General features: G+C 40.8%; 1 protein-coding gene across 1 annotated transcript in view; it reads left to right on the top strand.

The window, feature by feature from the left end:
* LOC126209916 (titin-like) overlaps positions 1-16310 on the top strand; it is a 285842-nt gene that overhangs the window by 239539 nt on the left and 29993 nt on the right. The window contains exon 19 of the mRNA XM_049939036.1: positions 6037-6211. Within this exon, the coding sequence (XP_049794993.1) occupies positions 6037-6211 (175 nt within the window). The remainder of the gene's footprint in view (positions 1-6036; positions 6212-16310) is intronic.

The following is a 16310-nucleotide window of genomic DNA, read 5'->3' as shown; positions in this document are numbered from 1 at the left end:
GTGGGAAAGTTGTGTACGCACTGACTACGCAGAACTATGTACACAACACTTAAAAAACATGCCTCATACACTGAAGTGAGAGAAGTCATGGGATACTTCCTGATATTGTGTCAGATCTCCTTTTGCCCTGTATAGTGTAACAACTCAGTGCGGCATAAACTCAGCGAGTCATCGGAAGTCCCCTGCAGAAATAGCAATCCATAATTGCAAAAGTGTTGCCAGTGCAGGATTTTGTGCACAAACTGACCTTTCAGTTAAGTCCCATAAATGTTTGAAGGAATTTGTGTCAAGTGACCTGGGTGGCCAGATCACGTGAAGTGTCCTGAATGTTCTTCAAACCAATCACAGACAATTGTGGCCTGGTGACATGGTGCATTGTCATCCATAAAAATTCCATCATTTGGGAACATGGAAGTCCACAAATGGCTGCAAATGGTCTCCAGTTAGCCAAACATAACCATTTCCAGTCAACGATCGGTTCCGTTGAACCAGAGGATCCAGTCCATTCCGTGTAAATACAGCTCACACCATTAGGGAGCCACTACCACTTTGCACAGTGCATTTTTGACAATTTGGGTCAGTGGATTCATGGTGTCTGTGTCACACTCGAACCCTACCATCTGCTGTCACCAAGTCACAGTTTTCCAATTGTCTAGGCTCCAACCAATATGGTCACAAGCCAAGGAGAGGTGCTACAAACAATGATGTGCTGTTACCAAAGGCATTTGCATTAGTTGTCTGCTGCCATAGCTCTATGCCAAATTTCACTGCACTGTCTTAATGGAGTCATCATATGTCTAACTTCCATTTCTGTCTTTATTTCACACAGTGTTGCTTGTCTGTAGCTCTGAGAACTCATCGCAGGTCCCACTATTCTTAATTGTTAAGTGAAGGCTGTTGGCCACTGCTTTGTCCGTGTTGAGAAGTAATGCCTGAAATTTGATATTCTCGACACACTTTTGACACAGTGGACCTCGGAATTAATTTTAATTAACAATTGGAATGTCCCATACATCTGGCTCCAACTACCATTCCATGTTCAAAGTCTTTTAATTCCTGCTGCTTGGCCATAATCTCATTGAACACGATTCACATGAATCATCTGAGTACAAATGACAACTCTACCAGTGCACTGCACTTTTATACCTTGTTGTAGGTGATACTAATGCCATGTGTATATGTGCATTGCAAGACTTCTGTCTCCTCAGTGTAGTTGTCATCACTGTACTACAGACTCTCTCTCTCTCTCTCTCTCTCTCTCTCTCTCTCTCTCTCTCTATCTATCTCTCTCACTCACTCTCTCTGCCTTTGCCTCTGCCTCAGCCTCTGGCTTCTGCCTCTGCCTCTGCCTCTGCCTCTGCCTCTGCTTTTTTCTCCCTCTCTCTCTCACTCAAAGTTTGTTGGTTGCACTAGTCTGCAGTTGCTTCTGAATGGCAGAAATTGGAGATTGTTTTTGGACACCTATTATGCATTAATTGATGCTCATGTAGCATGTACAGAACCTTCATTTTTGTTTAGTGGAGTGTTGCAACCTTTTTTTCCTTCAGTTGTAGATAAATTGTGCTCTCAGTACATTTCACAGTTTCCTTCATGACTTTCTTGGCTGTCTCTGTGCTGCTGAAATTGTTCTGGTTGGCAGGAGAGCCAACACCGTGTTACTAGAAGGAGGCCAAAAGGCACGCGTTTTAGCTCACGCAGGCTGGCATGAGGTCTGGAACAGGACAAGGAAATTAGAATTTAGAAAAACGGCCGTAGCTGGTGGAATACTTAACTTTAATCCGTTAATGAAGAACGTCGGTCTTGATGGTACATGAATCAATATCAATAGTAACTGATAATGGCGCCTTGCTAGGTCATAGCAAATGACGTAGCTGAAGGCTATGCTAAACTATCGTCTCGGCAAATGAGAGCGTATTCTGTCAGTGAACCATCGCTAGCAAAGTCAGTTGTACAACTGGGGCGAGTGCTAGGAAGTCTCTCTAGACCTGCTGTGTAGCGGCACTTGGTCTGCAATCACTGATAGTGGCGACACGCGGGTCTGACATATACTAACGGACCGTGGGCGATTTAAAGGCTACCACCTAGCAAGTGTGGTGTCTGGCGGTGACACCACAGAAATCATCATCAACTGATTGTCTTCCTTGATTAAAGAATGCTGCTGATGGTTCCCTTATGACGTGCAAACCCTATAACAACTGATACTCATTCATAGGTTTATGATGAAGTGTGACTTATTTTTACCTACTTTATACACTTCCATTCTTTGATGTCACATGGAATAATTTTATGATGCAAATCCACAGATAGACACAAAATATTCATTGCATAGAACTGTGGTGTTCATCTATGAACTTCACGTAAGCAACTATTTAACAGAATAAGGCACGCTAATGACAGCCTCAAAATACATTTACACTATTTGTAAAGAATTAGGCACAATTTGGAAAGTAATAGTAGAATTTATGAAGACCACAAACAGAAACAGCCTCCACTGTCTAAAACTTAGCCTAACTCTTCCACAGAAAGGGGCAAAGCAATCAGTAATAAAAACATTTGATAACCTATCCTGCAGATTAAAAGTGCTGGTAGATCACAGAAGTTTTAAAAACAAATTGAAACTTGACTCACCCTTCTATTGCGTAGATGAATTTCTGAGTAAGTAATGTGCAAGTGGTTTGTTTGCACTTATCAAATTTTGTTGCAGATTAAGGTTTAAAAATCCAGATTTGTAAATGACTAGCATGTAGCTATGTTTTCACAGAGAAATTGTATCATATTTGCAAATCTACAGACACATTTCACATCATGACAAGATGTTACAAGTACAGGATACAGAACAGGCAAGAAACTAACGCAGCTTGCATTACTAATGTACACCTACATTTCAGGTGCCGGTCCTTGCTTTCCTGTGCACATTCAAAATGAGTTGGGTGACGAAATATAGAAACTATCTTTGTATTTCTCTCCTTGCAACATATCTGAAAATTTTTTGTAAATTGAAGGTGGAGAGGGCAGAAAGGAAAGGAAGGGGAAGGAACTACTGATGTCAGCTGCATTGGGACTTTATGCTGAATCAGAGGTAAGGAGTGAAAATGTGTTCCAGACGTGGATTTGAACCTGGAATCTCCTGCTTACGGGGCAGTTGTGTTAACCACTGCACCATCCAGAAACAGTGTTTATTGCAGTTGCTTGGACTGTCTTGGCACACACCCCAGCTGACCCACACTCCCACCTACCACCACCTGTTTACAGTCCCCTTCCATGTTCTCCATGTTAGCCCCTTTGAGATTCCGGTATGAAGTCGAACGTAATTGTGTGTCTGCACTAAAGGCGGTAGATTCATTGCCCATTGAGGCACCCCCGATTCCACATAAAGTCCCAATGCAGCTGGCATCAACTCTTCCTTCTCATGCCTTTTTTTTCTCCCCCCGCCACCTTCAATTTACATAAATGTCTCACAGTTACGGATTCTGTGTTGTCTCTCTCTCTCTCTCTCTCTCTTTTTTTTTTTTTTTTTTTTTTCCCACACTGCACACATCTGGAAGAACAGACACCACACATTCACATAATATCTGTATAAATTTGAAATTTGTACTTCATTAAATAGTAGTTTCACCTAGTAGTACACCTAGATGTAGATATACATGGTGTTCTGAAACTGTTTGTTCAAATTAATACAGGAAGTAGAAAACAAAAATGCACACATCAAAAAAAGTTTTGCATCACCTCGGTTCCGAGAGGTCTGGAACCTGTACAGAAAATTGGAATAAAGATCAACATAAACATCATTTCCGCCCTTTTTATTGCTCATGAAAACCACACTTTGCATGTTGTACCACCATACAGCGAGACTTTCAGAGGTGGTGGTCCAGATTGCTGTACACACCAGTACCTCTAATACCCAGTAGCAGGTCCTCTTGCATTGATGCATGCCTGTATTCGTTGTGGCATACTGTCCACAATTTCATCAAGGTACTGTTGATTCAGACTGTCCCATTCCTCAACGGCAATTCGGCATAGACCCCTCTGCATGGTTGGTGGGTCATGTCATCCGCCCTTTTTATTGCTCATGAAAACCACGCTTTGCATGTTGTACCACAATACAGCGAGACCTTCAGAGCTGGTGGTCCAGATTGCTGTACACACCAGTACCTCTAATACCCAGTAGCAGGTCCTCTTGCATTGATGCATGCCTGTATTTGTCGTGGCATACTGTCCACAAGTTCATCAAGGTACTGTTGATTCAGACTGTCCCATTCCTCAATGGCGATTCGGCATAGACCCCTCTGCATGGTTGGTGGGTCATGTCATCCGTAAACATCCTTCTTCAATCTATCCCAGGCATGTTCGATAGGTTTCATGTCTGAAGAACATGCTGGCCACTCTAGTCGAGTAATGTCATTATCCTGAAGGAAGTCATGATGGTGGCACAAATTGTCATCCATGATGATCAGTGCCTCGCCAATATGCTGCCAATATGCTTGCACTATTGGTAGGAGGCTGGCATTCATGTATCTTATAGTCTTTACGGCACCTTCCGTGACCACCAGCGGCATACTTTGGCCCCCCATAATGCCACCCCAAAACATCAGGGAACCTCCACCTTGCTGCACTCGCTAGGCAGTGTGTCTAAGGCGTTCAGCCTGGTCGGGTTGCCTCCAAACACATCTCCGACGATTGTCTGGTTGAAGGCATATGTGACACTCATTGGAGAAGAGAACATGATGCCAATCCTGAGCGGTGCATTCAGCATGTTGCTGGGCCCATCTGTACCGCCCTGCATGGTGTCATGGTTGCAAAGATGGACCTTGCCATGGACGTCGGAAGTGGAGTTGCGTATCATGGAGCCTATTGCGTACAGTATGAGTCATAAGACGACGTCCTGTGGTTGCACGAAAAGCATTATTCAATATGGTGGCGTTGCTGTCAGGTTCCTCCAAGCCATAATCCATAGGTAGCGGTCACCCACTGCAGTAGCAGCCCTCGGGCGGCCTGAGCGAGTTATGTTGTGGACAGTTCGTGTCTCTCTGTATCTCCTCCATGTCCGAACAACATTGCTTTGGGTCATTCTGACGCTTCCCTTGTTGAGAGCCCTTCCTGGCACAAGGTAACAATGCAGATGCGATTGAACCATGATATTGACTGTCTAGGCATTGTTGAACTACAGGCAACATAAGCCCTGTACCTCCTTCCTGGTGGGATGACTGGAACTGATCAGGTGTCAGACCCCCTCCAACTAATAGACACTGCTTGTGCATGGTTGTTTATATCTTTGGGCAGATTTAGTGACATCTCTGAACAGCAAAGGGACTGTGTCTATGATACAATATCCACAGTCAAAGTCTATCTTCAGCAGTTCTGGGAACTGGGGTGATGCAAAACTTTTTTTGTTGTGTGTATATCGCCCCTGATGGCAATTGCTGATGCTAGGGACAAGTTTCAGAGAACGTAGCTTAGCATGCTAATTTCAGCAATGGCATTCACAGGAACTGCTTGAAGGCACGCAGTACATCCTCAGTGTGCATTCGCAATTGTACCAGCAGTGACACGAATCTAGTTCCGAGTCTTATTCCATTATCACAACAGTTTTGTATGCCAGCTGCTTCGTATGACAACAAGGAAGAAATACAGACAGGTGAAGTCATGGACCTGGGTGGCCAGGTCACAGAACCACTCCAGCCGATCCGTCGATTCCTGCAGGTGACTCTCAAATGATTCAACACAGTAAATCTCAAATGGGCTGACACCCCATCGTGCTGCCAGTGCATCCTTTGTCTAACATTCTCAGGTACGTCCGTCCCTACACAGAATAGTTTTGAATATCAACACACATTCCCAGTCAATGACACAGGCACAACAGCTTAGTCAGCATCACTAACAAAATGTTCTCTAACATTACAATTAGATTTTGGAGACCATATGCTTCTTATCAAAATATGTTTGTTTTGATGTTCTCTACTGCCTGTAATAATTTTAGTGAATAGTTTCAGTTACCTTTATAGTGTTTGCCAAATTAAGATATTACGATGACTGCAGGTATCACATTTACTGTGTGGGGCTACGGCGTGTGCCGAGTGGACGCTGGCATTGCAAGGAGTGCTCCATCTGTGGTTCTTGTGGAGCACTGACTCCTGCTGGCAATGTTGACCCAACTACCACAAACAACGGCTCCAGTGCTTCTGTAATAGTGAACCCACAGTGGCAGCACGAGGTAAGTCAAATGTCAAGAATACTAAGCTAAGTCAATGTGTGAGAATTGGTGTAGGAGAGCAAGGAAGGGTCAGTTAAGTACATGATTACCTGTACCCACATTCATTCATTCACTCACTCACTTACTCACTCACTCACTCACTCCCTCTCTCCCACTCACTCACTCACTCCCTCACTCACTGCTTGGCAGAACATGACACAATAATAAATAGGAAACACTTGCAAATGTTCTAAAGAGTTATACTTGGTCACAAACCAGGTTTCAGCTTCTTAGGCCATTGTTGTCAGGGACAGTGATTTAAGAAGCCGAAAGCTGGTTTGTGACCAAATACATATACACTGCAGGAAAAATAATGCAACATCTTCAAGGACTGCGTTCAATGGCACCAGCACAAGTATGTGCATACTGAGGGGTTATAGTGTTAGTGATAAGTTTCTCACGATCATTGGTGATCGGACGGCACTGACAAGGCCTGTCTGTGCACCCTCTGTTTTGACTCTGCAGGCAGTAATTGTGCTGAGTTTAGAGGTGAATGTCTGTAACATTCATTCTAGGGTACAACTGTGCTCCAGTGGCAAATACATACTCCTGCTGAACCGCTTCAGCCATTTAAACAGGGTTGCATTGTGGATGTGCAGGAAGCTGGAGGGACATAGGAAAGTACTGCTGCACATATCAGGCACTATCTATTGGTGGTGTGTTGCTGCTTTTAACAGTGGCCTGCTGACCAGGTTCTGGATGTCCACATTGTACAATGCACACCGAGACTGACACATTGTGCAGTGGCCTATTGAACATCATCCAGGGATGAAATCTGAGCACACAGTGCAACAGCTGTGTCATCAGGGACCATTGGGAATTGTCTGGCTTCCAGCAGTATTAAAATCACATGTGCCTCTGGCAAGGCTACCACGGACACCAGGAAACCAACAAGCATGGCTACTCTGGTGTCACAAAGAAGTTGACTGGAGAGTGGAATGGCTCGATTGTCTTCATTGATGAGAGAGGGTGCTGTCCGTATGCAAGTGTAAGGTGTACCTAGACTAAGGTGTAAGGTGTAAGATGTACCTAGACTAAAACTACCAACAAATCTGATTAGGCTCAGGCAGTAAGTACATGATCTAAACCAGCTTTATAAAGCTACTACTATGCAGGTTTTCAAGGAAAAATACAATAGGGCCAAGCAAACTTTTAAAACTGAAATTGTCAATCTAAGGAAGCAGATTAACAGCAAAACAATAGAACACTCTGACAACATAAGCAAAGTATCTTGGAAGCTGATAGACAAATACCAAAAAGGTCCCAAGATGAACACGGAACCAATCAGCGTAAGACATGATGGTAACATTATAAAAAACCCAGATACTATATGTAATATTCTTAATAACTACTACATTTCTGGTGAACAATCAACACATATTACAGATTCACATATAGAGATCCGGTGTCATCTCACCCAGTGTACCGAATCTGAATTTGTGGAAGTGAATGAGCAAGAGGTTCGCAGGGCAATATACATGCTAAAGAAAAAATTTTCATCTGGATGGGATGGCATATCCAATGCTATTACTATAGCATGCTTAAAAGAAATTTCTAAACCTCTTACTCACCTGATTAATTGCAGCATTAAAGAAAACATGTATCCAACGGTTCTAAAAATGAGTGTAGTGAAACCAGTGTATAAAAAGGGAAGTAAGGAAGAAGTCTCCAACTATAGACCAATATCATTAATTCCCACTTTTAGTAAGATATTCAAAAGCATTATCCTTTCTCAGCTTTTTCACAAAACGTAAACTCCTTGTAGATTCACAGCATGGCTTCACAAAAAGAGCAAAGTACAACCACAGCAGTTACACAATTCATCCATGAAGTTTACTGTCTGTTGGACCAGAAGATGCAGACGGCAGGTATATTTTTGGACCTGACAAGAGCATGTGATACTGTAAACCATAGGGTCCTTCTTAAAAAGCTAAAATCTTATAGTATTGGGAATCAAGCCATGAATCTTCTAATCACGTACCTGTTAAATTGTAAGCAAAGCACTAAATTTTCATACAAACTAGATAATAAAATCATGAACTCCCAGTCCACCAGTGAACCTGTATTACGAGGTGTACCACAGGGCTCAATCCTTCGACCCTTTCTCTTCCTTATATATATTAACGACATTGCACAACCCATTAACTCCCATATTGTAAGCTATGCAGATGACACGTCAATCTTATTCTATGGGAGCGAATCTAAAGAGCTAGAATCTCTTGCTACTAGTGGTGTAACAGAAGTAACAAAATACTTCAATGATCAGGGACTCAAGGTGAATGTCACCAAATATCAACTACTGACATTTAAAACAGTCAGTTCTCATCACAACAATATGAATAGTGGGTGTAATATTTCTGCAACAGAAAATGGTAACTGTACATTCCTGGGTGTATATGTTGATGAAAATTTGCGGTGGACATACCACATGAATTTCGTATGCGGAAAAGTCAGTAGTGCCATATATCTCCTCAGCCAACTCGCAAAGATAGTTCCTAGCCAAGCACTGAAATTAGTATATTATGGAACACTTTACCCCTTTCTCAATTACAGAATTGAACTATGGGGCTGTGCAGCTGATTTTCATTTAAAAAGAATACTACTACTACATAAAAGAGCAATAAGACTTATACATGGGGTGGGATACAGAGATTCACGTTGTGAAGTGTTTGTGCAGCACGAATATCTGACAATATATTCTCTGTACGTCTTCAAAGTAGTTGTATTTTTTATAAGTCAACCAACAGAAGCTATCATGGGCATGATGTACACGATCACAACATTAGAACAAAGTGTAACTATTTCCGTAACAGAACAACATTAAAAATGACTGATAGAAGTCCGTATATCAGTGGTTTGATTTGGTATAACAAGCTACCAAACTCTCTAAGAACGTACACGGGAAATGTTTTTAAAACAAAATTAAAATCTTTTCTAATAGAAAAATGTTTATATTCTTTCAATGAATTTTAAGATAGTGATTGTAACATGAGGCATTAGCATATCAGTTGTAATGTGATAAATGTAAAAAATAGACATAAGAAGCAACAACTACAGAATATAGTGTATTTTTTAAGTATAAATATAACCATAGTATTGAGTCTGACGTTTGCAAAAGCCATCATTACGATGGCTCCACACAAAGAAAATGTAAATAAATAAATAAAGAAATAAATAAACATATATGCTGTAGACCTGGTGAGCTGCCTATTCCAGAGTGCATTCACCCACAATACACAGGTCCCAACCCAGGCTTCACTGGGGAGGGGGGGCATCAGTTACAACTCGTGGTCACATGGTCACACCTGGCATTTCTACAGGGTAAAGTAACCAGCGCCCTCTACATTGCTACTACCTTTCCTTTGACAGGAAGGTGATGTGCTTTTTCAGGAGGACAGTGCACTTCCAAATACGGCTGCATTGATGCAATGTGCTCTTCGTGGTGTAAAACAGTTGTCCCGGATAGCAAGATCACCAGATCTCTCACCAGTTGAACATGTATGGATCATGATGAAGTGGGAACTTATTCATTCTCCAGGGGGCCTGCTGAATTGCAACAAAAGGCATAAGGTGCTAGGGGCAATCTTTCTCAGGCACAAGATTCTGGGGACAGTCTATCACAGGATTCCATTCAGCAGCTTTACGGTCATTTGCATGTGAGAACACACAACTGTGTTGCCACCAGAGGGTGATAACTGTGTGTTGATGTGCCTGTTTGGGTACATTTTACTGTGAGATGTATGTTTCATTTGGTCTGAATTTGTTATCATATATTTCTACAATGATGGAATATTGATCACCTCACTTGTTAATAAAATGACCTCGTCCTTGTGGGAGTTGCATTTTTTTCTGGCAGTGTAATTTTGCAAAAACATTATGGTGTTGTTTCCTGTTTATTATATACCCCCATTTAATGTGAGGAGTCTAAATGACAACCAGAGAAAAAACATATGCAGCTGCTAAAATTTCTTCATTCTCTAAAACACTGGCCATTGTAACTTCCATAATATACATAAGCTTGTCAGCTGGAGTGAGTCACCCACAGTGATAGTGACATAATACATGGTGAATTGTTGCTGTTGTGGGCTTCAGGCCAGATATTGGTTTGATACAGCCTCCCACATTAGTTCATCCTCTGCAGCATCTCCACCTCTGATAGATGTTGCAGCCTACGTCCACTAAAACCTGGCTACTGTAGTTGAGCCTAGTGGTCTCTTTATAATTCTTACCCACACCATTCCCTCACTTATCAAACTGAGTGTTCCTGGAAGACTCTTTTCTCTCTGTGTGATTCAGTATCTATTCATTAATTAAACAATCTTCCCATTGTATCTTTAGCATTCTTCTGTAGCACCACACTTCAAAAGCTTCTGTTGACTTCTTGCCTGAATTGTTCATTTTCTGTGTTTCACTTCCGCACAAGGCTACATCAGACAATCATTTAACTTATATTGTAGGAAAAGATAGATTCCTACTTACTGTAAAGAAGACACGTCCAGTTGCAGGCACATTTAAAGATACTCACATGAAGACATTCACATGTAACTTTCATCCACAGCCTTCATCAGCACACACACACACACACACACACACACACACAAAAAAGCAAGCACACCTTATGCACACATGGCCACCAACTCAAGTGTCTCGGGCTGGAGTCTTCTTTATGGTAAATAGCAATCTATCTTTTCCTATGTTGTTGGTATTCCTATGTGGAGTTTCCATTGTTCAGTTTAACTTATATTCATATTTATATTTATATTAGGTGTTAAAATAGTTCTCTTTTTCAGAAACATCAAACACTTTTACTAAATATTTCCTAACACTTACTTTATATTAAGCGTTAAAATATTTCTTTTTTTTAAACACTTCACTTGCTATCGCCAGTCCTCATTTTTTATCCTTTCCACTTCTGATATTTTCCATTACTTTGGTACCCAAATAGAAAAAAATCCATCTACTACGCTCAGTGTCTGTTTTCCTAATCTAATTTCCTCAGCATCGCCTGACTTAATTCGACTACACTCCATTAGCATTATTTCACTTTTGTTGATATTCATCTTATAACCTCGTTTGAAGACACTATCTATTACTTTCAACTCATATTCCAAGTCCTTTGCCATCGCTGACAGAATTACAATCCTACTGATAAACCACGATGTTTTTTATTTCTCTTTCTAAATTTTAATTCCCTTTCCAGATTTCTCATTAAGTTTCTCTCTTGCTCATTGCACAAATTGCATGACATGGGAGTTAGGCTACAATGCTGTATCACTCCCTTCTAAACTCATACTTCCTTTCCATGCCCTCCAGTCTTTATGATCTGGTTTCTGTAACAGTTGTAGATAAAGTTTTGTTCCTTGCATTTTATCCTTGCTATCTTCAGAATTTTAAAAAGTGTGTTCTAGTTTAGATGGTCAAAAGCTTTCTTGAAATATACAAGTAGTACATATAGATTTGCCTTTTTTCAACCTATCTTCTAAGATAAGTCATAGACTAGTATTGCCTTTCAGATTCCAAATTAATTTTGCACAGGGTCAGTTTCCTCGTGTTCTTCCATTCTTCTGTAAATAATGTGTGTTAGTTTTTTCTACCACTATGGCCTGTTAAACTGATGGTTTAGTAGTATCCACACATACCAGAACCTGCATTTTTTGGAACTGGAATTGTTATGTTCTTCTTGGAGTCTGAGGATATTCCATGTACCTCGTGTTCATCCCATGTGGAATGTTTCTGTCATGGTTGGTTCTCTCTTTATGGTATATCTTAAAAGCTGAACATCATGCAAGGAATTGGGTTGGTGAAATGTCACACTTAATCAGATCCTAAGCTAGATTAATGTGAGTTATAATGCAAACTGAAAGAAGTTGGCCATAACAATGCCATGTATTGTTATGTCAGAAACATAAAGGTGAAGATGCAGTCTTTGTTAATACAGGTAGACATGGGTCAGAGGAGGCAACAGCCACCATACTCGATAAGGTTACCAGAAAACAAGGTAAGATTGCTTGGCAGAACCAGTGGACTGCTACTGCCTGATACCTGTGTATCAGTTCAGATTGTCATAACAATTTGTCATAGTTCTAGTTCTGCTTAATTATGATGATTTAGTAATCCATTTCACTAAACGGGCAGTAGTGACAACATTGAAAACTACTGACCAATCATTTTAACTCAAATCTTAATTAAAGTGCTAGTAAAAAGTGTTGCACTGAGATTAAAAAAATGTTGTTGTGAAGAAAAAGGTTACTAGAAACACAGCATGGTTTCAGAGAAAGGTTAGTCACCATTATGTGCCTTATGACAAAACTTATGGTATTTGAGGAATCTCTTACAATCATGCTTACTAGCACAAATTGAACACAAAGAGGCTAGCTTATTAAGAAACACATCTCTGGTCCACCTATGGTAAAAATTGGTATGCCCCAGTGACCAGTTCTGGGATCCTTGTTGTTCATAAAGTACACTGTCTGACAAGATAGGTGAAGCACCAAGAAGACGTGATTGGATAGTAAGTTTGTACATGTACACACCATTGGCAAGTACATACATGATTAGAGATGTACTTCTTTATGATAGGAAGAAAACTAGAGAGCGTTAGTACAAGGGAAGATAATTTTATTACCAAAAAGACACAAATGAACTTACATCTTTTATGTATTGTTCTACATAGTCACCAACATTCTCAACACATTTCTCCCATTGTGGTAACAGTTCCAATATGCTCTGTTCGTAGGAGTCCATTTGGTTGGAGTTTAGCCATCTGCAGATGTGATTTCACTTACGTATGTGTTGCAAAATGTTGGCCAGCCAGGAATTTCTTCATGGGACCAAACAGACATACGTTCAACAATGCAATGTCAAGACTCTATAGTGGATGCTGGAACACCTCCCCCCCAAATTTAATGTTTTTCTCATGAACAAGAATAGCAGCTTGGGGACGAGCATTGCCATGAAGAAATTTGACACCATCATCATTAATGTTGTGGCATTTGTCATGAAGGGCATGACACAACTTAACCAAAGTTTGAATGTACACTGCAGCATTCACAGCGGTCTTGTGTTCAGTAAAATCCAACGATAACACAGCATGCATGTCCCAGAGCACTGTCACAAGCACTTTCAGGCAGATTCAATCACTCTGAAGTTTTTTCATACTGGGGGATCAGCATGTTTCCATTTCATAGAGACTTGCTTGGTTTTGGGTGTGTAGTAGTACACCTGTACGTGAAATGTATTTGTAGTTGTGAATATGGGCTACCGTCAGCTGTGTGATGGAATGATGACAATGAAAATATGCGCAGGACTGGGACTTCGCACTTACTTCGAGCTGTCACCTTCCCATTTGGCTACCCAAGCATGAAATTTGGCTCTGCCCAGAGCCAAACTTCCGGATGTCGTCAACCATGTGTCTACAACCTGTACTCGTACATCTGTTATTAATATTCCCAGACAGGGGAGACATTTTATTTGAAAGTCACTTGTCCAGTATCGGTGTATAAATATGATATTGTGGTGTCTTTGTTATTCTGAATTACAATGCAGTGGTCCTTCGGACATGCGTGGGGCAAGTAAGCATATTTTTTGCAATGATTCAAGGAAGCTATTTTTATTGTACTAGAATTGTGACTATTTTTAATTTTTGATAATTTTATTTTTCTGATTTTTACCAAAAAACTATGGTGGTAAATAAGAGCTTTCCAATACCATTTTATGAGCTGCTGTAGGTTGCCATTACACAGTCTTCAAAAGTCCCTTAATGACACTAAATATCTGTTGAAGCCCACTTGCTATGCCCCAGATTTGAAAATTCAGTATTTCTGTTTGTTCATACTATTATCTCAATGCACAGTAAGTCACAGAGGTAGATAAGCAGAAATGAAGCAATGTGTTCCAACTTCACTAACGACAGCAGTTGTGATCTCACAGCAAATTGAAACTGATTGTTGTACCAGTTTTTGTACAACTGATACAGCATATTCCCACAAGATGATAGACATATCTAGAGGTGATAAGACCTGTTCCAATGAGTGTAGTAAAACAATTGTGTTGATGGTAAATACACTTCCCACACTCTACAAACAGAAATATTAATTTTTTCTAAGTATACTGGAGGGCTGGTTTAAGGCCCAAGCAAGACAAGCCGCAAACTGGGGTGGCATGCTGAAAGGGGCACCAGAGCAGCAACAACATTAAGATTTGTACATAAGACATGTCAAAATTAGTAGGAGCCACTTGTGGCACCAAGCTGAGGGGGGCGCCCGAGTGCAAGATGTTTATACAGTGCATATCACAATTAGTAGTGAAAATTGATGCTGCTGGTTTCCACTGCAAGAAAGCGAAAGGGATGATTGGGGGACACCAAATGATAAGTTGCTTATGTGGATAAGTGTTCCCAATTTGGCCCTGAGTATACTTCACATGCCTTGTGGAAAAATTACTTTGGTAGTTAGCATACTTCCCACTGGCCTTTAAAACAACATTATTTGGTGACACATAAATTTCTCATGGCCACTAAAAGGCACAAGAGAGAGTTCACAACAGTTAAAAGCTTTATTTCACAACAAGCAGAAACTACAGTGACTGAAGTGTACAGAGATGGTAAGGTGGATTTCTGCGAATGCAGCAAATAAATACAGTTGATGGTAAATATACAGGGTGATTCAAAAAGAATACCACAACTTTAAAAATGTGTATTTAATGAAAGAAACATAATATAACCTTCTGTTATACATCATTACAAAGAGTATTTAAAAAGGTTTTTTTCACTCAAAAACAAGTTCAGAGATGTTCAATATGGCCCCCTCCAGACACTCGAGCAATATCAACCCGATACTCCAACTCGTTCCACACTCTCTGTAGCATATCAGGCGTAACAGTTTGGATAGCTGCTGTTATTTCTCGTTTCAAATCATCAATGGTGGCTGGGGGAGGTGGCCGAAACACCATATCCTTAACATACCCCCATAAGAAAAAATCGCAGGGGGTAAGATCAGGGCTTCTTGGAGGCCAGTGATAAAGTGCTCTGTCACGGGCTGCCTGGCGGCCGATCCATCGCCTCGGGTAGTTGACGTTCAGGTAGTTACGGACAGATAAGTGCCAATGTGGTGGCGCTCCATCCTGCTGAAATATGAATTGTTGTGCTTCTTGTTCGAGCTGAGGGAACAGCCAATTCTCTAACATCTCCGGATACTGTAGTCCAGTTACAGTAGCACCTTCGAAGAAAAAGGGACCAACAACTTTATTGGCTAAATGGCACAGAAAACGTTCACCTTAGGCGAGTCACGTTCATACTGAGTTGTTTCCCGCAGATTCCCAGTGCCCCATATTCACTTGTGCCGTACTCAATAACACAAAAAGCTTTCTGTTGAGCGGTCGCCATCTTAGCATCAACTGACGCTGACACCTAGTCAACAGCGCCTCAAGTGAACAAATGTACAACTAAATGAAACTTTATAGCTCCCTTAATTCACCAACAGATAGTGCTTAGCTCTGCCTTTTGTCGTTGCAGAGTTTTAAATTCCTAAAGTTTTGGTATTCTTTTTGAATCACCCTGTACTTCTCATTGCCCCTGAAAAAGGTAACTTTGTAGGTTAATACCCTACCTGTCCCCACAGTCGTCAGTTAACCTAAGAGAGGGACCATCTGTCTGCGAAATGTCTATAGTTTGTTTCGTGTCTAATCATATTTTAACTGTTTGTGTATTAAATTAGCTGAGGCACAGATTGGGGATCAGACCAGAAATTGCCTGCATGAATGGAAAACCACCTAAAAACCACACACTGGCTGACAAGTGTACCAAACTAAAGGTTGCACTATAACATAACCATTAGACATGATATTACAGTCAACCTTCAGATACTGAGCCTTGGACAAACTCATTGCTTGAAATTACAATGAATACAGTCAGCCTGATGTAAATGACAGATAAGTGTAGATTATTTAGTATGTCACATTTATTTGGACTCATTGTTCTTTACATATGCTGCACCCCTGCTGACACATAATGAGTCTCCTATTGTTATTTAAGACAGCTCTTTAACTAGACATTTTATGCTTA

The sequence above is a fragment of the Schistocerca nitens genome, chromosome 10 (genome assembly GCF_023898315.1).
Source record: "Schistocerca nitens isolate TAMUIC-IGC-003100 chromosome 10, iqSchNite1.1, whole genome shotgun sequence".
In the NCBI taxonomy this organism is placed as follows: domain Eukaryota; kingdom Metazoa; phylum Arthropoda; class Insecta; order Orthoptera; family Acrididae; genus Schistocerca; species Schistocerca nitens.
This window is presented reverse-complemented; position numbering and strand designations above follow the sequence as displayed.